This window comes from Mustela putorius, unplaced genomic scaffold (genome assembly GCF_011764305.1).
Source record: "Mustela putorius furo isolate JIRA1106 unplaced genomic scaffold, ASM1176430v1.1 tig00003858_pilon_pilon_pilon, whole genome shotgun sequence".
NCBI classification, from domain to species: domain Eukaryota; kingdom Metazoa; phylum Chordata; class Mammalia; order Carnivora; family Mustelidae; genus Mustela; species Mustela putorius.
In genome coordinates this window covers 49,012,170-49,036,570 of record NW_025422010.1, presented here as the reverse complement: position 1 = coordinate 49,036,570, position 24,401 = coordinate 49,012,170, and the positions used below count along the sequence as shown (strand labels likewise).

The window sequence follows — 24,401 nt, the reverse complement described above, 5'->3', positions numbered from 1 at the left end:
CCTGCTAGGCACACAATACTACTAAACACAGCACTTTTCAATGGTCAAGGACACTTGAGACGTGGAAGCAAAGGCAGAGGAACTGTAACTTTTAATCAGCGAATGTGGGGAAGATATCTGGGTGTGGGAGGAAGTCTTGGTGTCTCATTTTAGCTCTCTATCCCCTGGTTTAAATGTCTGCACATGACTCTCAGAACAACCAATGAAATATGGTTGAGGGACTGGCATTAAGCTGGTCATGAAATGTGGGCTTTTTTCTCTCCACAACTGATCTGGTCATTTGTATTGTTATCATACATACATGGTCTTGAGGGTTCTGTGGTGAAATTTATCGCAAGAGCTGAGGGTGAATTCTGCTGTGAGGATCCCAGGCAAAAGGATGCACTTAGCCTAGAACAAATAAAGCAAGGGCAATACACAAGCCAGGGGTCTGTATCTGGGTTGAATTGGGTGGGGGGACTTAATAGTCCAGTCTGCCCATTTCACTGCTCTTAACCACACAGCCCCGGAGTTCTGGTTACTTATACCACCGCCTTTTGAATCAGGACTCATGGGACCTGCCAACTCTTTTGGTGGCGACAGTGGTTATATAGGTTTGATCTTTGAAACAGTTTTTAAAAACAAGAAGAGAGAGTGTATGATCAGCTAGAGGCTGAGTTTCTCTGTGCTGGAATTATAGGTCAAGGGTACAACGAACAAAAGAAACAACAGCAAAAGCTGCCATATATTGAGTGCTTACTACATGCTGAAAACTGGGATAGATGCTTTATTAACACTCGGGGTCTAATTTTTGCAACAGGAGGGATATAGGCTGTGCAGAATTTATAAGGTATGAGAATTGTGGTTAACCACTATGGCATGGCCGGAGGCTTTCTTCAGAGATCTCTGAAGAAAAGGGAAGGGTGGTCTTTTGGATCAGTTCCAGAGTCATACCTGGAAACAGGATAAGCCTGATCTCTAAGCCCTCTGGTTCTGGGAAACCAGCCTGTTCCCTCAGTATTCTGAGTTCTTGTTAAAGCGACAGATGAAATGATGTTGGAAGATGGAAAAGTCCTCTCACTCTGATGTTAAGACGGAGCCAAGAGCAGCGTGAGATGTTAAACATCTTCCTGAACTTGAAAAGACAAAAAAAGCCCAAACAAAACAAAAAACAAAAAACTCACAAACCAAACAAAAAACCAAAACAAAACAAAACAAAAAACCCAAAAAACTGCAAACCAAAAATGGCATTATGATGAGGTCTACTTTAAAAGTACAATAAGCTGTTTTTAGGGATTTTGGTCTTTTTGCTCCTTCAGTCTGCCTGGTTCAAGGTGTCTATATATTTATATTTAGGGAAATCTAATGGGCACATTGGGATTAAAACTCTAGAGTCAGGATCTGGCCCGTGTAACACTGGCATTTATATCACTTAGCTGTAACCAAATGAACTAAGTGCTTAGAAGAGCCAACTAAACACTTCTGTCGGTTATCAATCTTGCAGTGATCCTAACAGAGCACAGCACAGGCTCTGGAGTACTGTCCTCTTCACTGTGACCGAGAACAAGCATGGGGGGGGGGGTTTGATGCCCATCCAATGATAACCAGTGAATTTAAAAATGTTTTTTACTGTCTCCTCTTCCAATTTTTTCAGGTATTGAGCTGTGTTAATGTTTCCCATTTTGAAACATGCATTCCTCTTTTCCCTGTCTATTTGGATTACCATTCATACAGCCTTTTAAGGTGTGTCCCGATTGGTAACACATTCAAACCTGTACAGTTTTTCTTTCACTAGTTACCATCTGGACCAATGGAAGCTGCTCTGATGAGCTTTCTGAAAAACATGAGAACAAGACAGCTGCCCTTTCGGACCAGAAGGCAGATGAGCCTAAGAATGATGCCTTTTCTTACTGTATGCGGTTTAACTTTGGGGATGGTGATACCTTCCCAAAGAGGGACAGTGAGCTGATGACAGAACTAAAGCAATTATTTCAAACAGGTTTGTAACATTACAAGCAATCTAGAATGAGATTTCTGGAAAAGAACAAGCTACCCCACCCAGATGTATTACAAATGTGCTTGACTGGCATTTGGAAAGAAGAAAGAAACTCTTATTAAAATTTAACATCAACTTGGCCAGACTTTGGGCTGAACTGGAACAACCAAGTGCTGCTCAGTGAAAAGCCAGAGATGGGAGTGATGTGATTTCTACTTCTGAGGCGGATATAATAAAAGAAGAAAATGGCCAACTAATTTCCTTCATGCCAGGGCTAGACAGCTCAAATTCCAAGGGTTATTTTGTATCAAATCCTCCTATTACCCATTGTTTTTTCCTATGAAATGCTTAATTTTTAGATATATAGATTTAGACATGCAGATTCCAGTGGGAAAAGGGAGTAGCCACAGTTTACAAGTGTCTTGCAGGGAACAAAAAGTTCTGAGAGGTGCTGGTGGACACAAGGATGCTGAGCGTGACCTCACCTCAGCCTGTTCACATGGGGCCTGTCCTGGTCAACTTCAAATCTTCTCTTCTGTTCTAACCCACCTGCATTTCAAAGACTCTGAAAGGGCACCAGGCTTACAAGGCTTTAGGGTACACGGGATTCCATAACAACTTCTCAGCGTTCTTCCTTTTCCTCTATGTGTTCCAGACTCTTAAGCTGACTCATTGCCTCTATGCTCAGAGAGAATTCCCGGCCCAGCGCTTGGGCTGAGACTGTGGGAGGCACCAGACTCAGGCTGGAATGTGCTTGCAGATGTGGCGATAGAATGATTTGCCGTAACGGCACTAACGTCAAGAGACGCAATGCCACCCACGACATGAATTTTCTTTATGATAGGGAAGGATGCACTGATTTCTATGCCACTCACCACGGAGGGACCGCTCTGCAGTGGAATGACTGTGCAGGCCACTGAGAACTTCATAAGAGGCATATCTTATCAAAGTCATCCTAAGGGGATCCAGCATGATTTCGTCAGTCGGTCATGAAACATCAAAGTTACCCAGAGCTTTGAACACATCAAACAAGTACAGATGCAACACATACAGGCAAAGCTAATTTAATAGGATTCCTAGCAAATTATTAAACTCCGCAGTGGTGGGGCAGTTGGAGGGTTGTAGGGAAAGAGATGGAGAACAAGAGTGAGAAAGAGAGAGAGTGAGAGATGAGCGATGCAAACGATTCTTTTGTTTGTCTGTTTCCATTTTGAAGAGTCCAATCCCACCCAGGCAAAACTGAAATCCTGCCCAAACTATGAGGACCATATCTCAAAGCTGCGGGAACTACAGCTCTCATCCTCATAAAAAAACGGGAGGCCATTTATTATCAAAATACAAACATGAAAATACTTCACACCATTTCGTTAGCAGCATAGTTCCAGATGCAACATTCCCTTTATCAATCAAGTTTAAATCATGTGGCTTCAACTCGTTTGTCTTGCCAAGACCCTTAAAAGAGCAGTGCAAAAGGAGGGAGAGACGCCATCTTTGCTTTTCAATGGCAGACAATCTTTATAAGGAAATCTCTAGGGTTCTATTCTGAAGACTATTCCATTTGATTTGGGGCACTTTTAAAATGGCCGTTTGGCACTTTCTGTTCCGAGTCTTAGGCACAGTGTGACAGAGTCAGCTTGGTGAGCCCCTCCCCATGCATTCGGTACAGCAGCTGGAACTCGGCAGGCAGCTGGTGGGACTCCTGCCACTTGGTGGTAAATTTGGTTCCTTTTTTGTCATAGTAATGGTATGGAAGATCTTCCCTTGTGTTGGGGTCAAATCCAAAAGGCCAAAATCCATACAAGTGGATCTCTTCACATATTGCTGATGCCAGGGTGTACATGAGAATGCCTGTGCTCAGCCGTTTGGGTGACAAATGTTTGTTTTTCCAGTACCTGCGGAATAATAAGTACATGTGGTTTCAGAGGCCAGTGTTGGTTCCACTCCGAGAAGGTTGCCGTGACTGGGCTGGGAGGTGGATTTGTACAGGGAACTTAAATAGTCCTTGCCTTTTTCTCCTCCCCCAGAAATAGTACCAGCCTTGAGTCTGTCTTTTAGACCACAGAACAACTCGGGGCAGGACTGGCTACATAATTCGTGAGACCCAGGGCAAACCACTGAGAATTTCAAGGGGGCAGCAGCTGAGCATTAAACCAGGCCCTGGAGCCTCCTGAGCACAAGCTTCTGTGTGACCATGTAGGCCGTTCCTGCTCCATGCCAGCCCTTACCCCCGGCTGTCCTCCAGGAGCCGTGGCTCTGCCTCAGTGGTGACAGCTCAGAAGGCCAGCACTGAGAATGACTCTGCTTCTCATACACAAAGGGCCCTTGGAAGTGGGGAGGAGGTTGTTTAATCTAAGGGCACCTCCTGTGTCCCTTTCTTCCCCAAATCTAGAGATTAAATCCTTCTTCTTTGGTCTAGAAAGAGTGTGGGGACTTATGTTTCCGTACCTTCTTATAAAAAGTCATGTTCCCTGTTCTGTTGTTGTCTAGCTAGGTGGTCCTGAGCCCTCCTTTAGCACGGCAGGGCCTAAGAAAACTATTTGAACCCTTTCTGAATTTAAAAAAAAAAAAGCTAAATTATGGCTATTTTTTCCTTCCATATTTAGACAGTAGCTTGAAGCTTCCTGCCTATACCACCACATATTTGAGACCGCAGGGAGTCTGTGTGTGTGTGTGTGTTTGTGTATCATTGACTATGCAGCAAAATGAAACTATTCATGAATCAGGTTTCTATGGACTGTATTTCCTTCGAGTTTTCATTGAACCAATGTGTTTGGTTCAAGCCTGAGTGGCTGGGAAGCATTACCGCTAACTCCACAGCACTTTGGGAAAGCTGGGGGCAGAGTAGGCCACACCAGGCCCATTTCCTGAAGTTTCTAAGCACATGTAGATCCTTCTTTACTACTGAAAAGCTTCACACACAGATCATTCCCCATTCCAGTTGAAATTTAGAAGTTTAGTCTCAATCTTCTTACCTAAGGAGTAAGAATGATACTTTTGGTATGGCCAAACTTAACTACAGCAAGAGGGGAGCAAAACGAGGAGGTCAAAAGACCATAGGAGGACAGGTTAGCAGGAAGCCTGGCTTCAAATTCTGTTTTTGCCCATTTGGGGCAGTGACCTGTTGTAAATAACTCCTTTTCTTCGTATCTCAGTAAACTCATCTTTAAACTTAGGAGTTGGGCTATATTACCTCTCAAAAAGATGACCATACATTCCAGGAAGTTAGGACAGCCCCAAATTATGTTTGTTATCCTGCTGTAATTATTAATAGCACCTTTCTTGCAAAGACAAAATTCCAGTTTGGGCTGCACATTATGGTCCTAACCCTACCTGTTAGATACATACCACTTTATTAGATGATGATTCGTCCTTCTGTGAGAGGTCAACTAAACAGATCTTACGTTTGGGAGGTCTTAGAGGACTACAGGATGGGGACAAAAATTCTTTGAATTCCCTGGTTGCCAGTCCTCCCAGAACCCACTTTAACTTTTAGGATGATCTGGACAGTATGTTAGGACATGGAGGCTACTTACACAGGGGATATTAGGATTGAGGTAGTTTCCCCAGATGGTTTAAAGGAAAATGAGTCTTACAATTAATTTTGCTTTATAAAATGCCCTGGATTAGTGGCTCCCAATTCTGGCTATATATTAGAATCATCTGGGGAGTTATTAAGAAAAGCGGGAACCTGGACCCTTCGCCTCCTACCTCCAGATAAAGTACATCAGAATCCCTTGAACTAGAGCCCAGGCAACAGTATTTTTTTTTTTCTTAAGTTCTCCAGGTGATTCTAGTGTACATCCAGAGTTAAGACTCATCAGAATAGATGAAAATATTGTCTTTCTGGTCAATCTCTCTATCAAATTATAAGGGATACCAACAAGCTCATAAAATACCCTTCACATGTTTTGGCACTGAAATCCCAACTGATAAAGGCTGATTATACAATTTGTGATCTACCTAGGTGTTTTTCTGATCTTGGACATCGACAAAACTCCCAAATATCAATTAAAAAGAGGCATTTTAAGTCAATTGCATCTTTTTTTAGAAAACTGCTTGGTTTGCCTAATTTCGCCGTCGACATTATGGGGACCTAGCCATCCATTTGAAGAAAATTATTGATTTGGGGGGATTTCTATGACTACCTGTTAGGCTTGCCACCAAGGGAGGGAGACAGGGAATAGAGAGGGGAGGCTGATGAAACACCAATCCCCCCATTTGGCACTCGGTTACCAGCTGGGGGTAGAAGATTACACTTCTTACCTAGAATGATTCATTCTTTCTTTACAAAAATGTAAGAGTTTGCCCTAAAGTGCTAAGCTAACCACAGGTAACTAACCGGATACCTCCCACCCCCAAGAGATTACAATATTCATTTGCCATCTGGTGGGGTAAGACTTAAAGGCAATAAAATATACACACCTGTTGACATGTTGCATTATATTTCCAGGCCAAGCCAATTGGACCTTTAACTGACCTCTGTGTTCAACAAAAAAGTCAACTAATGTCCTGGTAACAGTTGCTGAAGTATGGAAGAAAAACGCAGGGATCCAAAGAATGGCCCCATCGAGCTTTTTTAAACTGAGGAAAAAGTTGTTACGGTCCTGAATGGTCAAAAGATTGTTGTAATATTTTTCCAGAATGCTGGGGTTGAAGGTGGTAAGGTTGGTTTTCCTTCCAACATCTCTTTGGAAAGCCTCCGTAGGGGCAAAATTGCAACGGAAAACAAAATCTGACTTATCTATTTCTTGTCCACATCGGCTCCCTGTCAGGATCCCACTATTTCCAACCACAGCACAAATATTAAAATGCTTATTCACAATGGGTGACACGTCTGGAAGCAGTGATCGGAAGTTATTGCTAATAGAGAAAACGTATTTATGGCTGGAATAATCATAGTGCATCAGTTGTCCAATCCGAACACTATTCTTGGTCAAAGAAAAATTTTTTATTACATCGACATGCTGAAGAATTTCTTGCCTAAAATGAAAAGAAATTCATTAAATGCATCCCATTCAAAAGAATTGATTTTGCATCTTATGTCTTACGCTGCCATTTCATTCAGACAAGAATCGTAAGTACATTGTATCCAAGAAAGATTATACATTCATAGTAATTGTGGTGGTTAGGGGAAGGACTGCTTCAGAATGGACAGACGTGCTAATCTCTCAGGCAAGTTCTGGTTATAATCCTTCAATCCTTGTAAATGTTCTAACTCACAGTTTTAGCTGCCATTCTGCGGTTTTCTGTCCTACATGAAAAGTGTATTTGATCGGGGTTGGGGGGGCCTTGGCAGAACTGTGTCAGAAAATACAGGGAGACAATTTACACAGGCTCCAAAGAGCTCACATTAACGTACAAACATTAGTGACTTAGAGTTTGTAACTAGGGACTACTTGTTTGCTATTGGACTGCAGTGTTCAAGGAATATCAGATATCGCTGGTGTCCAAATAAGAGCCAAATAGATATGAGTCACTATAGTACTATCTATTATTACAATATGGAAGTGGTAGTATCAGTGAGTGTAGCTGAATATTTAATAGAAGTGAGATGATAATCTCATTAAGGTCCTTTGAATAATGAAACAAGAACAGTTTCCTACTTGATTATATAGAAACACAATTTAGTTGGAGTAAGTTAATCCTTAGAAAAAAAGGCCATGATAAACCCTGAAAGTGTATGCATAGAGGATATGCATAGAGGATAAACAAGGCAAGGGTGATACTTAGCACCAGTTTCAGGTTGCTTTCATGTTGAGCTTTAGGTAAAATTAAGCATTTCCTCTTAAAGTTTCAGCTATTTAAAATATTTAAGAGAGACCAGTAACATGTTACTTTGCTACTACTTCTAAGAAATCACATTGTGAATTTCCAGTGGGTTTTTTTTCCCCCTAAAAAACAGCAGGATTGAAACTAAAGGTGTGTATCATCACTTAACCTGGAATTTTATTTTAAAAAATTACATGTTTGTTAAAGTATAAAGCCACATAAGCTGAAAGCTTTAATCTAGAACTTCCAAAGTTACCTATGTTGTCTTTACAAACTATTCTTTGCCTACTATAAACGTAAAGTAAATCTAAAAGGATACTGGGAAAAGTAAAGACTTTCTAATAACTGGCTTGAAAGGAAGGAGGTTTTGAGAAGGAAATATCATTCTGACTGGTCATTTGGGTCACATGGCCTAGTGTAGGAAGAAAATTTTTATTCAGTTAGGAAGATGTTTTAGGGTAAGTAAAATGTGTACTATCATTAAAGTTTTCAGGGTTGTCTGTAAAATTAATATTGGACTAAACCCTCATATTTTAAAAGAAAGCCACTTCTTTGGTTTTCATATTGGTCATTGCCATGGAGTAATTTCTGATTAAACAATTCCAAAAATTTTAATACTAATCACATGGCTATATCAGCTTTTCAAGTAAACCATATTTTCATGACACCTTAGATATTTAGTGACTTTGTTTTAATTCTGTCATTAGCTTAAAATAAAAACAAGTGTGGTAACTACAAATGCTAAGAACAAACACAACCCTATAAATGAGTGGTAAAATGAGTATCTGTAAAATAAGTATTCACACCCCTAATGAATACACTAGATGGCTCACATTCCATTTAGCAGCATAATAATCCCACCAAGAAGGAAGGCGTAGTGACTTATCTGGGGTTGCGAAGAGGAAACCAGAAATCACTCAGGATAATAAATTTGAATAAATCTCATCCTCCCCCCCCCACACACACACCCCACAACATACATACACGTGAACTCCCTCATGTATAAATGAGGCTGTTACAAGACAACCTATAAAAATGATGTTAGGTAGCTTTTACAATATGTTAAAGCCTGTAAAGGTTTAATGAAAACAAATAAGGAAACCAAAACAAAACTGAACTTCGATACCTGCATATATTTGGGCCAAGATTTTTCACTAGTAATTGACAGGGATGGATTATAGTATTTGCTGTGTATTTCAGGGTGAAGCAATTCTATTTTATTTCATTTTTAATTTTTTTTCCTCGGAAGGAGACTGAAATGTATTGTTGAATGGTCTTGAGGCAATTAACTTTTTAATTTATTTTTAACTAATTCACTTTTTTTAGTAGATGGCTTTGGCAGTATTACCCGTGCATGTTAACTATAAATTATTGTGTTCAATTAAGGCCAGGTTAGGGGGGATATTGGAAATATCTTTTTCCCTTACATTCATTTGGTCTTCTTGATGTTTTCTTTTTGAGGGGACACTACATACATAATAAAGGGTTCCCAACCTGCCTTTGTGCAGTCAGGCCAAGAAGACAATGCAAATAACACCTCGGGGTGGGGGATAGATTTTTGTTGTTTTGGATCATTTTGTTTTGTTTTTTTGAACTCCAGAATTCAAAAACACCTTTCGGATCATTTCCCCTATCCTACCTTTGATGTAAAAACGCTGTCCGATTAAATGTCCACTTAGAAGGTTTCTCTTGGAGTTCGTGGGTCAGAGAATTCGTAATGGGCACAAATGACGGATCTAGAAACTTCAGCGCAAATTGTGACCTGGAGAGGAGCATGAGTACACAGACAAACGTGCTGGCCTTAGCTGGGGGAAGCAACGTAGCCATTAAAGCCCAGGCGTCTGGGGGCTGGAGGGGGACACCTGGTACACGCACTGGTTCCATCCCGCCTGAGGCTCTCTCATTTGGTCCACTCTCCGCTCCCACACACACCCAGGGGGGAAAAGAAAACTAGGGAAATCCGCCTCCATTGTCCATCCCTCCGGGTCCGGGAGAGACCATAAAATGGCCGTCTCGCGGAGAGCAGGGGCGGGAGCCCGGCACACTGCTAGAGAATGATGCGCCCTGAGGACTAGGGAGTCAGCACCGCGGACAGCGGCCGCGCCTCCGCTGTCCGACCCGCGACGCCCCGGCTGTCCTGGCGAATTGATTTTTGGAGAAAGGGCAGAGGAACCCGGAGACTCAAGAGAAGACTGGGGAGGGCTCCTGCCTTAACCTCTTACTTCCCAAGCCCAGTCTGACTTCACTCCCTGTCCCCTGGCTGGGGACCCCTGGAGGCCTCTGGCCAGCTCCACTCTTCAGCCAAGGTGGGGCTTCTCTAGGTTCCGCACCTCTGGCCCGCTTGGACCACAGGTTGCAGATAGTACACCTGCCCCTCAGGAGGTCCTCCTGGGAGAGCTCCTAAGGGTCACTGGTAGAGGCAGCGGTTCTCGATGAGTTGCGCCAAGCTGAGCCGTGCGCTTTCCCAGTCCAGCCCCTCGCCCGGAGGTGAACTGGACTAGTGGCGAGGGTAGGCGGCCCTTAGGAGGCTCGCTTCCCGCAGAGGGCGGAGGAAATTCAGAAATCCCGGAAAGGGCGGGGGGGGGGGCGGGAAGCGGTGGTGGCAGCAGGGGGAAAGGATCGAGGTAAAATACCCCAGGGGCTTCAGGAGAATAGACCCGCGCATCATTTGATGGGGTGGGGCGTGGGGGAGAGGAGTGAGGACGGCGCAAGGGGAATCCAGCGCCTGCGCCATTAAATCGGCCCTGGACCGCCCGGAGTCCGGCGGTGGAGTCCGCGGACGCTGCACCGGGTAGGCGCTCACCTCACGCACGTCCATCTCCGGGTTCAGCGCCCCCTCCCACCCGCCCCCCACGTCGCCTCTCCCTCCACCATCATTCTCCTTAAGCCCTCCCCCATTTTTGAAATGGGGGAAGGGATGACGAGGAAGAATACGAGAAATGCAATCACATCAATTAGGACAACGGCTTTTAGGGACTTGGGGTTAAAAAAAAAAATAAAGGAGAGGGGGAAGGGAGAATCAGAGAGAGGAGTGGAAGGACCACGCAATTATCGTGCCCAAAGTGTCTGGGAGAAGCCCAAACACTCCTTCTTACCCACCACCCCCAGAAGCCAGATACCCGAGGGCGCTCAAATAGAGGCCCGCACTCACCGGAATCCCGCGTGGAACATGTACATTCGGGGCGCCCCTGGGTTGGCGTACTTGGGAGTGGTGAAGATGTTCTCCTTTTTCAGGGACACGTAGCTGATGAGCGATAAAATCAGCAGGGCGACGCTGAGCATGACCAGTCCCAGCACACTGGCGACCCGGGCCATTTTGCAATTTCTCATTCCGGGCTGGGCTGAGATCAGGGGAAGCAGGGAAATCGTTCCATTGAGCGGCCAGCAGCTCGCTGGCGTGTCAGTGTGTGTGTGTGTGTGTGTGTTCGCGCGCGCGTGTCAGCGTGTGTGGCGGGGGAGGGGGACCGGGCTGGGGAGCCGCGGAGCCCAGGGGGGATGGTGGGGAAGGGCAGGAGCCCTAGAGAGAAGCCGACCCCCAAGACAGGGCAGAGCAGGGCCAGGAGGCTGGGCAGGAAGATGGAGGGTCTGCGCGGCGGCGTGGGGAACGAGCGCGCTGTGCATCCCCGGCAGCCTGCTCAGGCTCCCCCGCGCGTTTCCAGCGAGGCTGCCATCTCCTCCGCCGCCTGTAAGATAAATGTGATTGGAATAATGTTACAGTTCGATCTAAGCACAGGATTTAATTAATGAACTCTAATCTCCCAAATAAGCAGGGGGAGGGCGAGAGATGGAGGAGGGAAGAGGGGTAGCCGAGGGAGGGGAGTCGAGGCTGGAAGGCTGCAGCCCACGTCCACGGGCTCCCCGGGCGAGGCTTCGCGCGAGGAGGTGCCCGGGGGGAGACAGAAGCCCAAACTTGGCTCAACGGACCGTTCATTACTTTATAAATACATTACAGGATAGGGTGATCAACCATTGGGCTTGCTCATGGAGATTCTACACCAGCTGCGTGCTTCTCCTAAAGGCAGAGAGAGTGGTTTTAGGAAGACAGACCTTTAAAGTTACTCTCACCACCACTGAGGCACCGCCCTGGACCCCACAAGGTAGCACGTGCCCCAGCAAGCCAGCACCCCAGCCAAGAAGCTCTAACAGCTCCTAGGCCAGCCTGCCTTGTCAGCCCTTAAAACCTCCCCAGAATTTTCCAGACTCTCTCCCCTCTCCACTTGGAATGCCCACCACATACATTGTTTCTCACTTAAGGGTGGGTAGTGCCTAGCACAGTTGTGAGGTAAGCTGTGAGTGTGGAGGGCCTGGCTTCTCCTTCCCTGTCCTTGTCCCAGCTCGTAGCAAGTTGTCAGCTGGGCAGTGGCCCTGAGTGGACCAGGCCTGGAGCAATTCTCCCTGATTTCACTGTACACTGGCCACTTTCCTGACCTGTTCCTGGGACCCGGACTTGGGGATGGGCCACCTACTTAGCCCTGTGTGGCCCAGAAGCTGAAGGCATTATAAACTTTATAAATGCACAGAACTCTCTTTTGAAGGAGCCCGAGAACCAGGCTGCCCCTGAGGGTGGACGGAAAGCTCACTGCCTAATGCTTTGTATTGCTTGACCTTCAGCTTGTTTCAGAATATTCATATGTTGCCTGTTTTAACACCCATTGGAAATAAAAATTAATAACTTTTCAGGCAGGCTGCTGGATTCTTAGTGGCAACCTGCATGTTTCTTGAGTTCTGTTGTTTGCAATTATCTTGTGGCTTTTTCTACCCTAGTCTTTTCTTGGCCTTGTTCTCCCAATACTGGTCCTTAAGCACTAATGAAAGAAGCTGGAGGTGAGACATTGGCCTCTGAGAACCTTTTCCAATAAAGCAAACTGATACTTTCCAAGGTGGTTATGATTTATTTCTCTCCTGACCTTCTTATCTTGCAGACTTCGGTAGACCTGAGGTTATGGTCTTTCTGTGGACCTCAAATTCCTCAAAGGGGTAAACTGCTGGATTGTAAACTTCTAAAAGGCCAGGGCCATATCTTCTTCCTTACTGTTTGCACGTACTGCCCAGCAACTGTCCCATGTAGGGGACATGCTTAATAAATGTTTGAGAACTGAATGAGGTCCCTTGTAAAAAACATCTGTCTGGTGGTGGACAGCAGCATGCAGAATGCAAATGTCTATTTCCAATGAATGACGAAGGGAGTCATTCATTTTGTACCCACGAGGACATTTTATACTCAATTCTAAGAATGTGAATCGGAATGCCTGGGTGGCTCAGTTGGTGAAGTATCCAAATTTTTATTTTGCTCAGGTTGTGATTTTGGGGTCGTAGATGGAGCCCTGTGTTGGGCTCCTTGCTAGGCATGGATTCTCTCATGCTAGGGATTTCCTCTCTCCCTCTCTCTCTGTCCCTGCCCCCACCACCCATCCACTACACCTGCATGCTCTCTTTAAAAAAAAAAAAAAATTAAAATGTGGGTCAAGAGGACACAAATCATCTTTCTCTCATGGGACTTTTGTTATTTAAAAAGTGTTAGAAAAGGCTTGCATATCTGTATATGATGAATACTTGACTCCTATTTTTTGAATAATAACTATAGTTTCTTTTAAAGAGAAGGTCATATGAATACAGTGCAAAATGCTAAAAGGAGTAAGATCTTCTCTTTGAGAACTGTCTAGGAATCCCATGTACTGGAAAAACTCTCCCTGAACACAAAAGCAGGGCACATGGCATGAAGCTCAGAGTAATGGTTACACATTCGGACTCTGGAGCCAATGAACTTGACTTCAAAAGCTGGCTCTGGCACCCACAGCTCTGTGACCTGGGCTAAGTTATCAGCCTCTTTGTGTTCCAGGCTCCTTAGCGGCAGAATCAGAATAAAAACCTTCCGGGAGTTGGGAAAGATGATGCAGGGCATGTGAAGGCCTTGGCAGAGCTCCGGGCCTGTATTTAGTTGTTAGTAAATATGAGCTGCGCAGCTTGGGCAGTGTCTTTCTCTGACCCCATAAATGACCCCCTACAGAATGCATGGGAAGGGGTGTACTTGGTGAGCCATCTTCGTACAGAAAATGGCAGAGATCAAGAAGCTCCTTGGTTCTCTTTTTTAAAAGAATGTAGTAGGCTTTCCTGGGACTTAGAAAACCAGACTCATTCTGCCTGGATTTAAAAGTTGATAGATTGCTTATGTTTTGCATACCTTTGTGAACCTTCTAAAGAAAGTTCTAGTAGGATGATTGCCATATTGCATATGGGTCACTGAAAGTCGTATGATGTAAAGGAACCAAAGTAGCCAGAAAATAACCCAGCGGACAGGAATCCTGTGCTAGGCCTAAAGGCGGAAATGGCAGTTACCAGAGGGAAGAATCCTGGGGATGGTGCTTCCCAGAGCAACTGCAGTACTGGGTATAGGATTTTTTTCCAAGCCTGGCTTGATAGCTACTTAGTAAATTAAAAAAAAAAATTAGGACATTTCTGCAGAATATCACTTAACAAATTTCATTAAGAATGAAACCTGTGGGGCGCCTGGGTGGCTCAGTGGGTTAAGCCGCTGCCTTCGGCTCAGGTCATGATCTCAGGGTCCTGGGATCGAGTCCCGCATCAGGCTCTCTGCTCAGCAGGGAGCCTGCTTCCCTCTCTCTCTCTCTCTGGATGCCTCTCCGTCTACTTGTGATTTCTCTCTGTCAAATTAATAAATAAAAATCTTTAAAAAAATAAAATTAAATTAAAAAAAAAAGAATGAAACCTGTACGGGAGAATAGGAGAGTGTGAACAAGAAATACAGAGAGGAAAGACCCCTCTGACTTGGGTTTTTCTCGGGGAGCTGTTATTTTGGGGCACAAGTGCTTCCTTCTCTCACCTCCGTGACTGCCTACCTTTTGCAAACCTGTCCGGCTCCTCACAAAAACATACCATGAGTAGCTTCCAGGCATTTTGGATGGCAAAGCTGGGAAGGAAGTCTTTGCTTAGGGAGAGCTTCATGCAGGAACACCGGGGTGGTGCTGTCGGTTGAGCGTCTGACTCTTGGTTTCAGCTGAAGTCCTGATCTCAGGGTCGCGAGATCGAGCCTCACATTGGGCTCTGTGCCCAGCACAGAGTCTGCGGGAGATTCTCTCCCTCTCCCTCTGCACCTCCTGCTTGTGTTCTCTCTAAAAATATGTAAATAAAACTGTTAAAAAAAAAAAGAGTGAGCTTCATTCAGTTATTTCTGTTTTCTTTCATCAGTTTATTAAATAAAATGTGTGGTTATCAGACACCTTGCTGGACAGATAAAGGGTAGCAAAATTATCCTCGCCCTCCTAATGCTTATGGTCTTGTGGGCGAGAGGCGCAAGCATCAACAAGCAGGTGCCCAGCAGTCCTGGCCAGCAGGCACAGTGACAGTGCTGTGGGGAGGTCAACAATAGAAGGCTGATGGGAGGACCGGGCAACAGACTGTGACAGGTTGGCAGAGTTCTTCACAGAGGGCAACATCTGAACTGGGTTGTAAAATATGAGTAGGATTCATTAGGTAAAGAGGTTAAAAAGCACATTCTAGGGAGTGCCTGGGTAGCTCAGTGGGTTAGGCCTCTGCCTTCGGCTCAGGTCATGATCCCATGGTCCTGGGATCGAGCCCCGAGTGAGGCTCTCTGCTCAGCGGGGAACCTGCTTCCCTCTCTCTCTCTCTCTGCCTGCTTCTCTGGCTACTTGTGATCTTTCTCTCTCTGTGTGTCAAATCAATAATTTTTTTTAAAAAAGAACATTCTAAGTAGGGGAGAGGAGGAGGCAGGGAAGATTACAATGAACTTGAGGAATGCCAAGACACAATGAGGGGACAGACAAAAAAAAAAAAAAAAGCGCCTAGAAAGGGAGCGAGGACCAGATTGTGAAGGGTCCTGGTAGTCCTAGTTTGGAAGCTGCTAAGAAGCTGGCTGTATCCTTGGCAGCTCTGCTCCCAACCTGCCCAACATTTAAGAGAGGAATGGCTCAATCTGATTTGCACCGAGCGGATGGAGGAGCTGCTGGAGGCAGGCCTGTGGGGAGATGGAAACAGCAACTGCTCAGGTGGACATCAGCTGGTGTGTCCTCTTCATGTGCAAGATGCACCAGGGTACCTTAATTTATCAATGAACCAACTGACCAGTTTCTGTTCAGAGGTCCTCACTCCTGAGTATGGCACCAGGGAATCGACTTTTGGAAGGGCCAGTGACCTTCCTCGATGACATGGAGATCATAGTCCGGGGAGCTCAGGGACAGTGCACTGGGAAACCACTCTTTGGCCACACGTGACTGGAGTTCTTCCAGCACATATTGCCTGACTTAGTTTCTAATAGGTCTAACAGTGGCCACAGAAGGAAAAGACTTTGGGACTCTGGGGGGTTTCTACCTCCTATTTTTCCATGGAAGATACTTCATGAACTCAGAGATGGGAAAGCCATTGTAGACAAAGAAAGCTTCACAGAAGCCCTCAGATGGGACTGAAACTAAAAAAGATGCATGGAAGTTTCTGGAGGCAGAAGTGGTAGCAGAGGGCAGGGCAGGCAGGGGCAACCAGGCTGAACAAAGATGTGGAGGCAGAAGAGAGATAGGCATTTCGGGACCAGCAAATAGATAGGCCCACTTGGAATAAAGTGAAAACAGCCAAGATGTAGCGAGCAGTCATTATATGCCAGGAGCCTTTTATACATAATCTGCAATCTTTATCCAGTCTGTTAGAGAGGAAGGTAGAATTATTTTCACTTCATACCTGAAGACACTGATGTTAATGATTTTGTTCAAGGTAAAGCGTTTTTGACTCTAAAGCCTACCCTTTCCGCTATTCCATATGCTTGTCAGTGGTTCCTGAGACAGAGCTGAGGAGGAGGAAGAGGAAAAAGAGGAGGAGGAAGATCATGTCCTATGACATTTATTGCGCATCTGCTATGTGTTGGGTATTGTGCTACGCCTTTTAACAACCGATCTTGTTTCCTCTATTCCCCCCCCTCTGAGGGTTGGCCAGCGTTTCAAGAATGAAGGAACTGAGGCTCAGCGAGGTTAAGTAGGTTGTGTCTGAGGCCACGCAACTATTGTGTTCCAGAAGAGGATTTGGCTCTGGTGGGTTCCAGGGCTCAGATGAAGAGGGGCTTTGACTTCCTCTCTTGGTCACTGTGTCTCAGGATTACTGATGAAGAGAGTACATAGCCGCATTGAAAAAGCTATTTACTTGTAGGAGTGGAGGGCCAGGGGCAGCCAAGGAAAAACCAGATGGATTCATCTGAAGCCCGGTGGTCTGCTCTGCAGCCAGAGGAAGCTTGGGCAGGGCTGGTGCCTGGGTCTAGAGGGCCAGCCATCCTGCTGCAGTCAGCCAAGAGACAGCATCTCCCTTTCATTGCCTTCTTTAGGGTCAGCACGACACTCAACCCAGCTGATATTCAGTGTGGGAAGAAGGCAGGGAACCTCTCTGCCCGGGAGAAATTTGGTCTCCAGCACAAGTTGTAGAGAAAGATCATACACCGGGAGGAGAATGGATGAGTTGTCTTACCTAGTGAAGAAACCCTGTTTAAAGAACTTAATTGTATCAAGCTAGATCAATGATAAGGCACGCACACAGTACAAACTATAAAGCACAGGAGAGAGGCACCGGGAACACTGAGACTCCTCCAACCCTGTCTCCTTAGGGACAGCCACTGCTACCACCCGGAGATGCTCTACACATTCACGGGCATGGGAGTATTAATTTTTAAAACATAATTGCTGAGACCAGTTTAAAATGATATTTATTTCAAGGTTTTTGTCTGTGTCTTTACAAGAGACATTTTGCATAAAATTTTAACACTTCAGATGTTTGCAATGATTACGTTTTCTAGAAGCTGAGGAATTACTCATTTATGCCTACAGACGAATGCTTCTCTTAAGGCTCAGTGGAGCGTCTCTATGTGAAAGGAATACAAGAACTTCAAATAGCCCTTTCTTCATTGAATAAATAAAATATATTTGGAAAGCCGTCTTCAGGCTCTTTGTGATCCAGTCCCTAGGAAATGGTTTGGAAGGAGCTATTATGTTCAATTGTGTTAATCTCCTGGGTCCTTGCATAGAATTTTCACTTTTCAAATGTTTGCAGTGATCATTTTTTTCTAGAAGCTCAGATATTATACTTGGAGAAGCTACTTGAACAATAATCTTACAGTTAACTTTTAAGCTATTCTTATGTCTATTATGTCTTTTTATTGCATTGACTGTGGATGTAGGAAATCACCCACGGTTAGAGCTGCCGCAGTAACATTACCTACAGACCGTCAGAGGAGTTGTTCTAAAAATAAATCTAATTTTAGCTTTCATCTCGAGTTTTGGGGCAGATTTTGTCCCTTATGCTTCTAAAATGGTAATTGTCAACACCGTATCTTTGAGTGGAAAAAGGAGAAAGGAGAAAAAAAACTTTTGTTTGTATATTATTATAGCCAAAGTCTGTAAACTTTCTATGTAATTATTAAAAATACACGACCACTTGCTGATTTATCGATAGGTACTGCTTCCACAGAGGAAATGGTAGGGATTGTCGATGGATGGATTACTAAGTATCCCCCTCCCCTGGGTTCTGGACGCCCCTTCCCAGTTATAAGCATGCACCTTGGCTGAGATTTTTTGTGTTCTGTTTACAGGGAATTCACAGGGATAAGAGGTCACTGGACCTTCTGAATATTGAAAAATCCAGTCTCAGCAGGGACCGTGGGGGAAGAGACAGCTGCATGCTGTATAGGACAGATGTCCGTGCTCTATATCAAGTCAAGTTCACAATAATGCTATGGGAGAGCATTTTTATTCCCTTCCATAGATATGGGAAAAAGAGACTCAGAGAGGTTAAGTAACTTGGCCAACTTCACAGCAGCTTTTTTAAAAAATGGAATTTTAATATAGGGCCATATGACTGCACAGTTATTGCTCTTTTCCGCAAACCTTGTTGCCTCCCATGCTAGAAGCTTCGGGTTTGTACACTGGGGCATGAAACGTTCTTCTTTGAAGTGGATGTTTCTTATTAAAACAGGGGCCAAAGATATGGTACCCGCCGTGGTTTCTGGACCCTTTCTCCTCATGGTTAGCTTTTTATAAGGACGTTTGAGGGCGCCTGGGTGGCTCAGTGGGTTAAGCCGCTGCCTTCGGCTCAGGTCATGATCTCAGGGTCCTGGGATCGAGTCCCGCATCGGGCTCTCTGCTCAGCAGGGAGCCTGTTTCCTCCTCTCTCTGCCTGCCTCTCTGCCTACTTGTGATCTCTCTCTGTCAAATAAATAAATAAATAATCTTTAAAAAAAAATAAAATATAAGGACGTTTGAACACAAGGGAAGTAACTTCTCAACGGATGAGAGGATTAATATAAACTTACGGAGAACCTCTTATCTCTTTGTTTCAAAATCCTGTCTTGTTCTGTTGTTGTATAGTTTTATTGGCCAAAAGGTCTAAATCCTGTTGGAGGTGGGGTAAGATGAGGGACTCTCTGGCTGCGGCTGTCTGTACTCCTGTTTTGAGGAGGGTAGTTTTGAAGCCAGCGTTCTTGCAGGTGGAAAAGGTTGGGTGGAGAGTATCAGAGGAGTAGCAGGCAGATGGAGAATGTAATTAGCACCTTCTCCCTCATTGCACCTGGAGTAGAAGGAGCCAGACCAGGCTCAGAGGCGAGAGCAAGGTAACCGATCTTCCCCAAGATATCTCCGAAGCCTACACAAGTTATCTGACACCTGGCTCAGTTCCTAGGCAGGAGGTGGCCTGTCTTTATTCTTGCTCTGAGTTCAAGCTACTTATTAGTTTCCTTGACAAAGAACTGTAGTTCTTGTATTTTTACTGGAGGAAGACAACAACCAAGAGGGAATATCGAGCATGTTACCATACTGCGCTTCCCGCCTGTCATCTGGGGGTCTGTTGGACCTTGGTCGTCACAAACAGGTACCACTGCTCCCCTGGTACCAGGTGCTACCTCAAGGGCAGTCAGAGAGTGGGAGATGGTTCCCCATGTCTTGGGGATCAGGTATGACATGTTACAGAGACAGGTATATTCAACGACCTACCTGAAGTAGACCCCAAGGTGGTCAGTGAATGCTTTGACCACCTTGGAGTTTTGGCTCAGATCTTGGGTAATCTTTCCCCATCTGCCAGGGGAATTAGGCTGCTCTGATCCTGCAGCATTGACCGCTAGCACAGACGCCTCTCAGTCTCTCCTCTGCCTTCCCCATTCTCTGTAACGAGTAGGACTGACAACTAAATGGAAACCTTATAACATTAACCTTAATTTTTAATTTTTATGGCAGCATGTTTCACTCTTGAGTTTTATGTTGGATGGTTGTGTGATTTAGCAATATTAGGTAGGATTTGCAAGACTGTGGAAGTGGCATCTATTCTAGGTCCTGTGCTGGGCCAACTGTGAAAAAGAGAGAGCTGCAAACAGCCTTAGACCTTTAGACAGTGGCTGTGAGCACTTATCAAAGGATGCTTTCTTTGTGAGCTCAGTGGAAAGGGATGCTGGTTCCACGTGGGTCTTTATAGTTGATAATCACTATCTTTAGGGCCATCTTTGGGGGAAAAAAACTGACAACCATATAAATCTTACATTTTTATAGCACTTCAATCTTTTTTCAAAGTACTCTCACATCTATTATCCCATCTTGACCTCCCAAGGAAACTGTGAGTTGGGCACAGCAAGTATTTCTATCCTGATTTCACAGATAAGACACACGGAGGTTAAATCACACAGCCAGGCAGGAGGAGACTGAGGCTAAACATCCATGTCTGATGTTAAGACTGCTAGTTCCACTACTGAAAAAAAAATACCCTCTTTTCTATTCTGTGCAATCTAGCTTCTACTGCTGAAATCCCTTTCTTTAAAGCAACGTTTCTCAACTATTTAAGTTATTTGAACAACTGAAGAATAATTCCACAACCCAGGCCCCACCCCAGACCAACTCTATTAGGATCTTGGGGGTTGCTCTTAGCCATCTGTGTGTCTTTAAAGCTCTTCAGGTGATTCTGATACCCAGTGGGGATCAAAAACCATTGCTGGAAGCTGAGCAGTGGCAATCTTCATGTCAAGTTCAGTGGCTTTCTCTTCACTACCAGCCTGGGCCCATTGGACATTAAATCTTCTTCAAATTCACTCCTTTTTGGTTTTAATGAAATGATACTCTCTTGGTTCCCTACTCTTCTCTACTGGTGTCGTCCCACTATTTTTTTTTTTTTATTTTCTGCTTCACCACCTTTGTTTTGTCTTCTCCACTTACATGACTTTGACTTTGCTCTTTTCTCTTTATGGTCACACAGCGTACAGTGAATAATGTGGGAGGTTGTGCAATCAGTCATTTATTTGCAAGGGCTTGGGTAGAACATAGGCCACGTAAGAACAGAGGCTTTATTCCAATTGCTGGTGCAGCTCGAGAACCTAGGACCATTCTAGAACCCAGGACAGACCCATGCTCAATGACTGGGTGAATGGTTCTGCTTGACTGAATCTCATACCTGTGTGTACAGTCCTGACTTGCATTCCAGTCTTGCCCCTCTAATGCTATCTCTTAGATGTGCTACCTTCTTCTCACCCCAACCTGTTCAAAACAGCACATCTCCCTTCCTTCTACAAAATAGGAAAAATGTTTTCCCTTCCTTCAGCAAAATTGGAAAAATGTTTTCCAACCACATGCCTGTTTCCAATAGCCTCATCATTTCAGTCCTGGAAATCAGCTTTGAATCTTCTTTCTCCTTAATCAAGGCCTACATCATGGTCTCTCCATTTGGCTGACACTGCCCTGCCCTTGGATCCAGATGGACAGTCGGTGCTAGGCTGTGCTCTGGGCACTGACTGGACCAGGAGTGGATTCGTCCATCCCTTGGCCAACTGTTCAGGGAGGAAGGCTCTCAGTTCCCTTGGAATGTAGAGGGAGAATATGGAAACTGTTAATGGCAGATATGGGGGAACTCCCAGATGGACTTCGTGAGTCAACTTGCTTAGACACCAAATTGCTTTCTAAATTCAATTCCAGGTCCTGTGAATCCTTTATAGAAATTAAATTTTTCTTAAGGTTGCTGACACGAGACTCTTCTGGCAACAGCTATCCAGAAACAATTATATTGATGTTAGTACTAGTATTTCTTCCTTCAAAAATAATGCACTTTTCAATGTGCCTCTTTCTTTGTGTACCATCTAACCAGGTCCTAACTACCTCCTGCCTGAACCAGGTAATGACTTTCTAGCAGGTGTACTTGTTCTGTCTGCCTAGACTTTCTGCCTCTAGTTAAAGCATCTGGGGAAACTCAAAGTTGCTCCTTTGAAACACTTTTTGCAGGATTAGGGATGTGGAATGGCCTAGGGATTAAGTAAAAGAATGGATCTGTAATCAGGCTGCCTGGGCTTGAATCCAGGGATCAGTAAACTAAATTGGTGACCTGGAAAAAGCTACTTAATTTCTCCGTGCCTCAGTTTCTTTTTTTAAAATAGGAAAGAGTAATAACTATGTCAGAGGGTTATTGAAGGGATAAAATTTAGTGATTTATGTAATGCACTTAGCACAGGGCCAGGTGTAGAGTAAATGTGAAAGTATGTTGGCTTCATTATTGACATCTCCTCTGAGAAAGCTTTCCGGTTTCCTTTTCCTTTCCCGCTCATCTCCCAGTCCCCACAAAGTTAGAATTGGGAATTTTTCTTCTTTCATCAGTTACATATTATCCTATTACTTTGTAATTTAGGGCTATGCAATCTTTTCATATACTGAATTTCACGATGATTATTATATTGAAATTTGGGTAACTTTGCAACTACCCTGGAACACAGTGAGACTCCCAACTAGTGCATATAACTGGCACTGTTGGCAAACTCTCCAAACTCTTCTGCTCAAGAACAGTTCTTCATCAGTTCTGCTCTTGAGCAGAAATGATCATTCCATTTTCTTGCTACATTCTGCTTTGAGGGAAGCATGAGCTCCTTCTGGCCAATGAGACATGAAGAGAAGTGTCTCGAAGGATTTCTGAGGAAGATTATTACCTCAGTTTTAAAATGATTCTTAAGGAAGAATGGTTGCTCTTCTTCCCATGGACATTTTTGTGTTTGCTGTGAGGTTTGGAATGGTGGCAGCCATCCTGTGACCATGAGGGGAGATAGTTGAGGACAAACCTAGTACTGGGGATGATGAAGTAGAAAGACAGAAGGAACTAGGTCCTGAGGACTTTGCAAAGAATTGATCTTGCTGACCTTAAAGCATCCTTTTGCCATGACCTCTAGCTATGTGAGCAAATACATCTTCCTTCTTGCTTAAACCAGTTGAGTTTGGGTTTAATTTGGCCAAAGGCAACCTAACTGACATAGTGCCCATGGCACATTGTTTAAATTCTGATCTTCATTAAAAAAAAAAAAAATCTGGTCCCTGGTCTTAAGAGAGATTTTTTCTGATAGTGCTGGATGAAGGCAATACTTCAGTGCCCATGAAGGAAGATGAAGGAAATGTGAGGGGAGAGAAAAGATAATGGGGAAGGAGGCATAAAAGAGTGAGGCTGCTTTGCATGGCTCCCTACCCCCTCTCAGTCTATGAAGGACAGGTCTGCAGACTTATAAGGGCTCCTAGGGGATTAGTCCAATACCTCCCTTGTATGTGGACTCAACTCTTCTTTCTCATGGGCCACCTCTTGTCAGTTACTTGCTAAAACAACATAAGGTATCAGGTTTGTTTATTTCTCCCTTATTATTGCTTAAAGAACCTCTCTCTTCTAATATGTTGCTCTAAAGTATTTCGAGCTCAGCTGAATACTATGCCTTCATTCACTAAATATTTAATGAGAACTTACTGTGTGGCCAAGCAGTGTTGCATGCTCTGGGGATCTAGTGGTGAGTGACAAAGACAAGGTTCCACTCTCATGATACTGTGCAAGTGACAGATAATAAGTGAGTAAAATTATTTTCCATGGTTCTGGGTGCTATGGATGTGACATTTGAACTGAAGCCTAGTAGATAGAGAGCAAGGAGATAGCCAGATGGTCCGGGAAGAGAGAACAGCAAGTCAGAGGCCCAAAAGTTGGACTTAGCTTGGTGTGTAAGAGGTACATAAAGGTTAGTACAGGCATGTGGTATGAGGGAGGTGGGCTCCTGAGCCCCATAGGCCCTTGTAGCTGATGGAGTTGGACTTGATCACGGTTGCAGTGGGAAGACTTTGGAAGGTCTTCAATGGTAGAGCAGTAGGGTTAGATTTATAGTTTTGGAAGCCGCTCCCAATACCATGGAAAGAATGTTAATGGAGGGTGGATGGGTAAAGGTTGAGGATGGCTAGGAGCCCCAGAGTGGTCCAGGTGAGAAGAGAATGGTTGACAAGATGAATAGGAGCTCTGTCCTCACAAAGCTCATTGTCCTGGTAGGGATATGGTGAATAAACTGGAAATTCTGATACAGTATGTGCTACGAGGGGAAATCTTACAACTTGTATCCTATAGTTTGCTTACTATGCTTCCTGGTGCTATGGGGACCTGGTCTATAGGGGGCCAGGTTGGACAAGTGACCCAGGGATTCAGCAACTGAAAAGCAGTTTTCTCCATCTAGTAAGGAGAGAAAGAATCATTAAGCACATGCAAGGCACTTCTCTTGGTTTTTGATGTACATATGCCTTGACTTTTCAAGTGAGACTTTAGGTCCTTTGTAGTAAAGTGATGCTTTTTTGCTTTTTTGTAACCTAACTGAAACCTGGTATACATTAACTGCTCAATA

General features: G+C 44.5%; 1 protein-coding gene and 1 long non-coding RNA gene across 2 annotated transcripts in view; one reads left to right on the top strand and one right to left on the bottom strand.

Moving 5' to 3' along the window:
* The window catches only part of LOC106005147, a 51,529-nt gene extending 44,988 nt beyond the window's left edge, over nucleotides 1-6,541 (top strand). The window contains exon 3 of the long non-coding RNA XR_001178321.2: nucleotides 6,426-6,541. This is a non-coding gene — a long non-coding RNA (uncharacterized LOC106005147). The remainder of the gene's footprint in view (nucleotides 1-6,425) is intronic.
* On the bottom strand, nucleotides 3,024-11,618 carry ST8SIA3 (ST8 alpha-N-acetyl-neuraminide alpha-2,8-sialyltransferase 3). The gene is made up of 4 exons (XM_004745544.3): nucleotides 10,896-11,618; nucleotides 9,384-9,506; nucleotides 6,398-6,955; nucleotides 3,024-3,867 (listed from the first exon to the last, which is right to left on the bottom strand). The coding sequence occupies exons 1-4, from the start codon at nucleotides 11,072-11,074 to the stop codon at nucleotides 3,585-3,587; spliced, it is 1,143 nt and encodes a 380-aa protein (XP_004745601.1). The 5' UTR covers nucleotides 11,075-11,618; the 3' UTR covers nucleotides 3,024-3,584.
* Nucleotides 11,619-24,401: the final 12,783 nt, after the last annotated feature.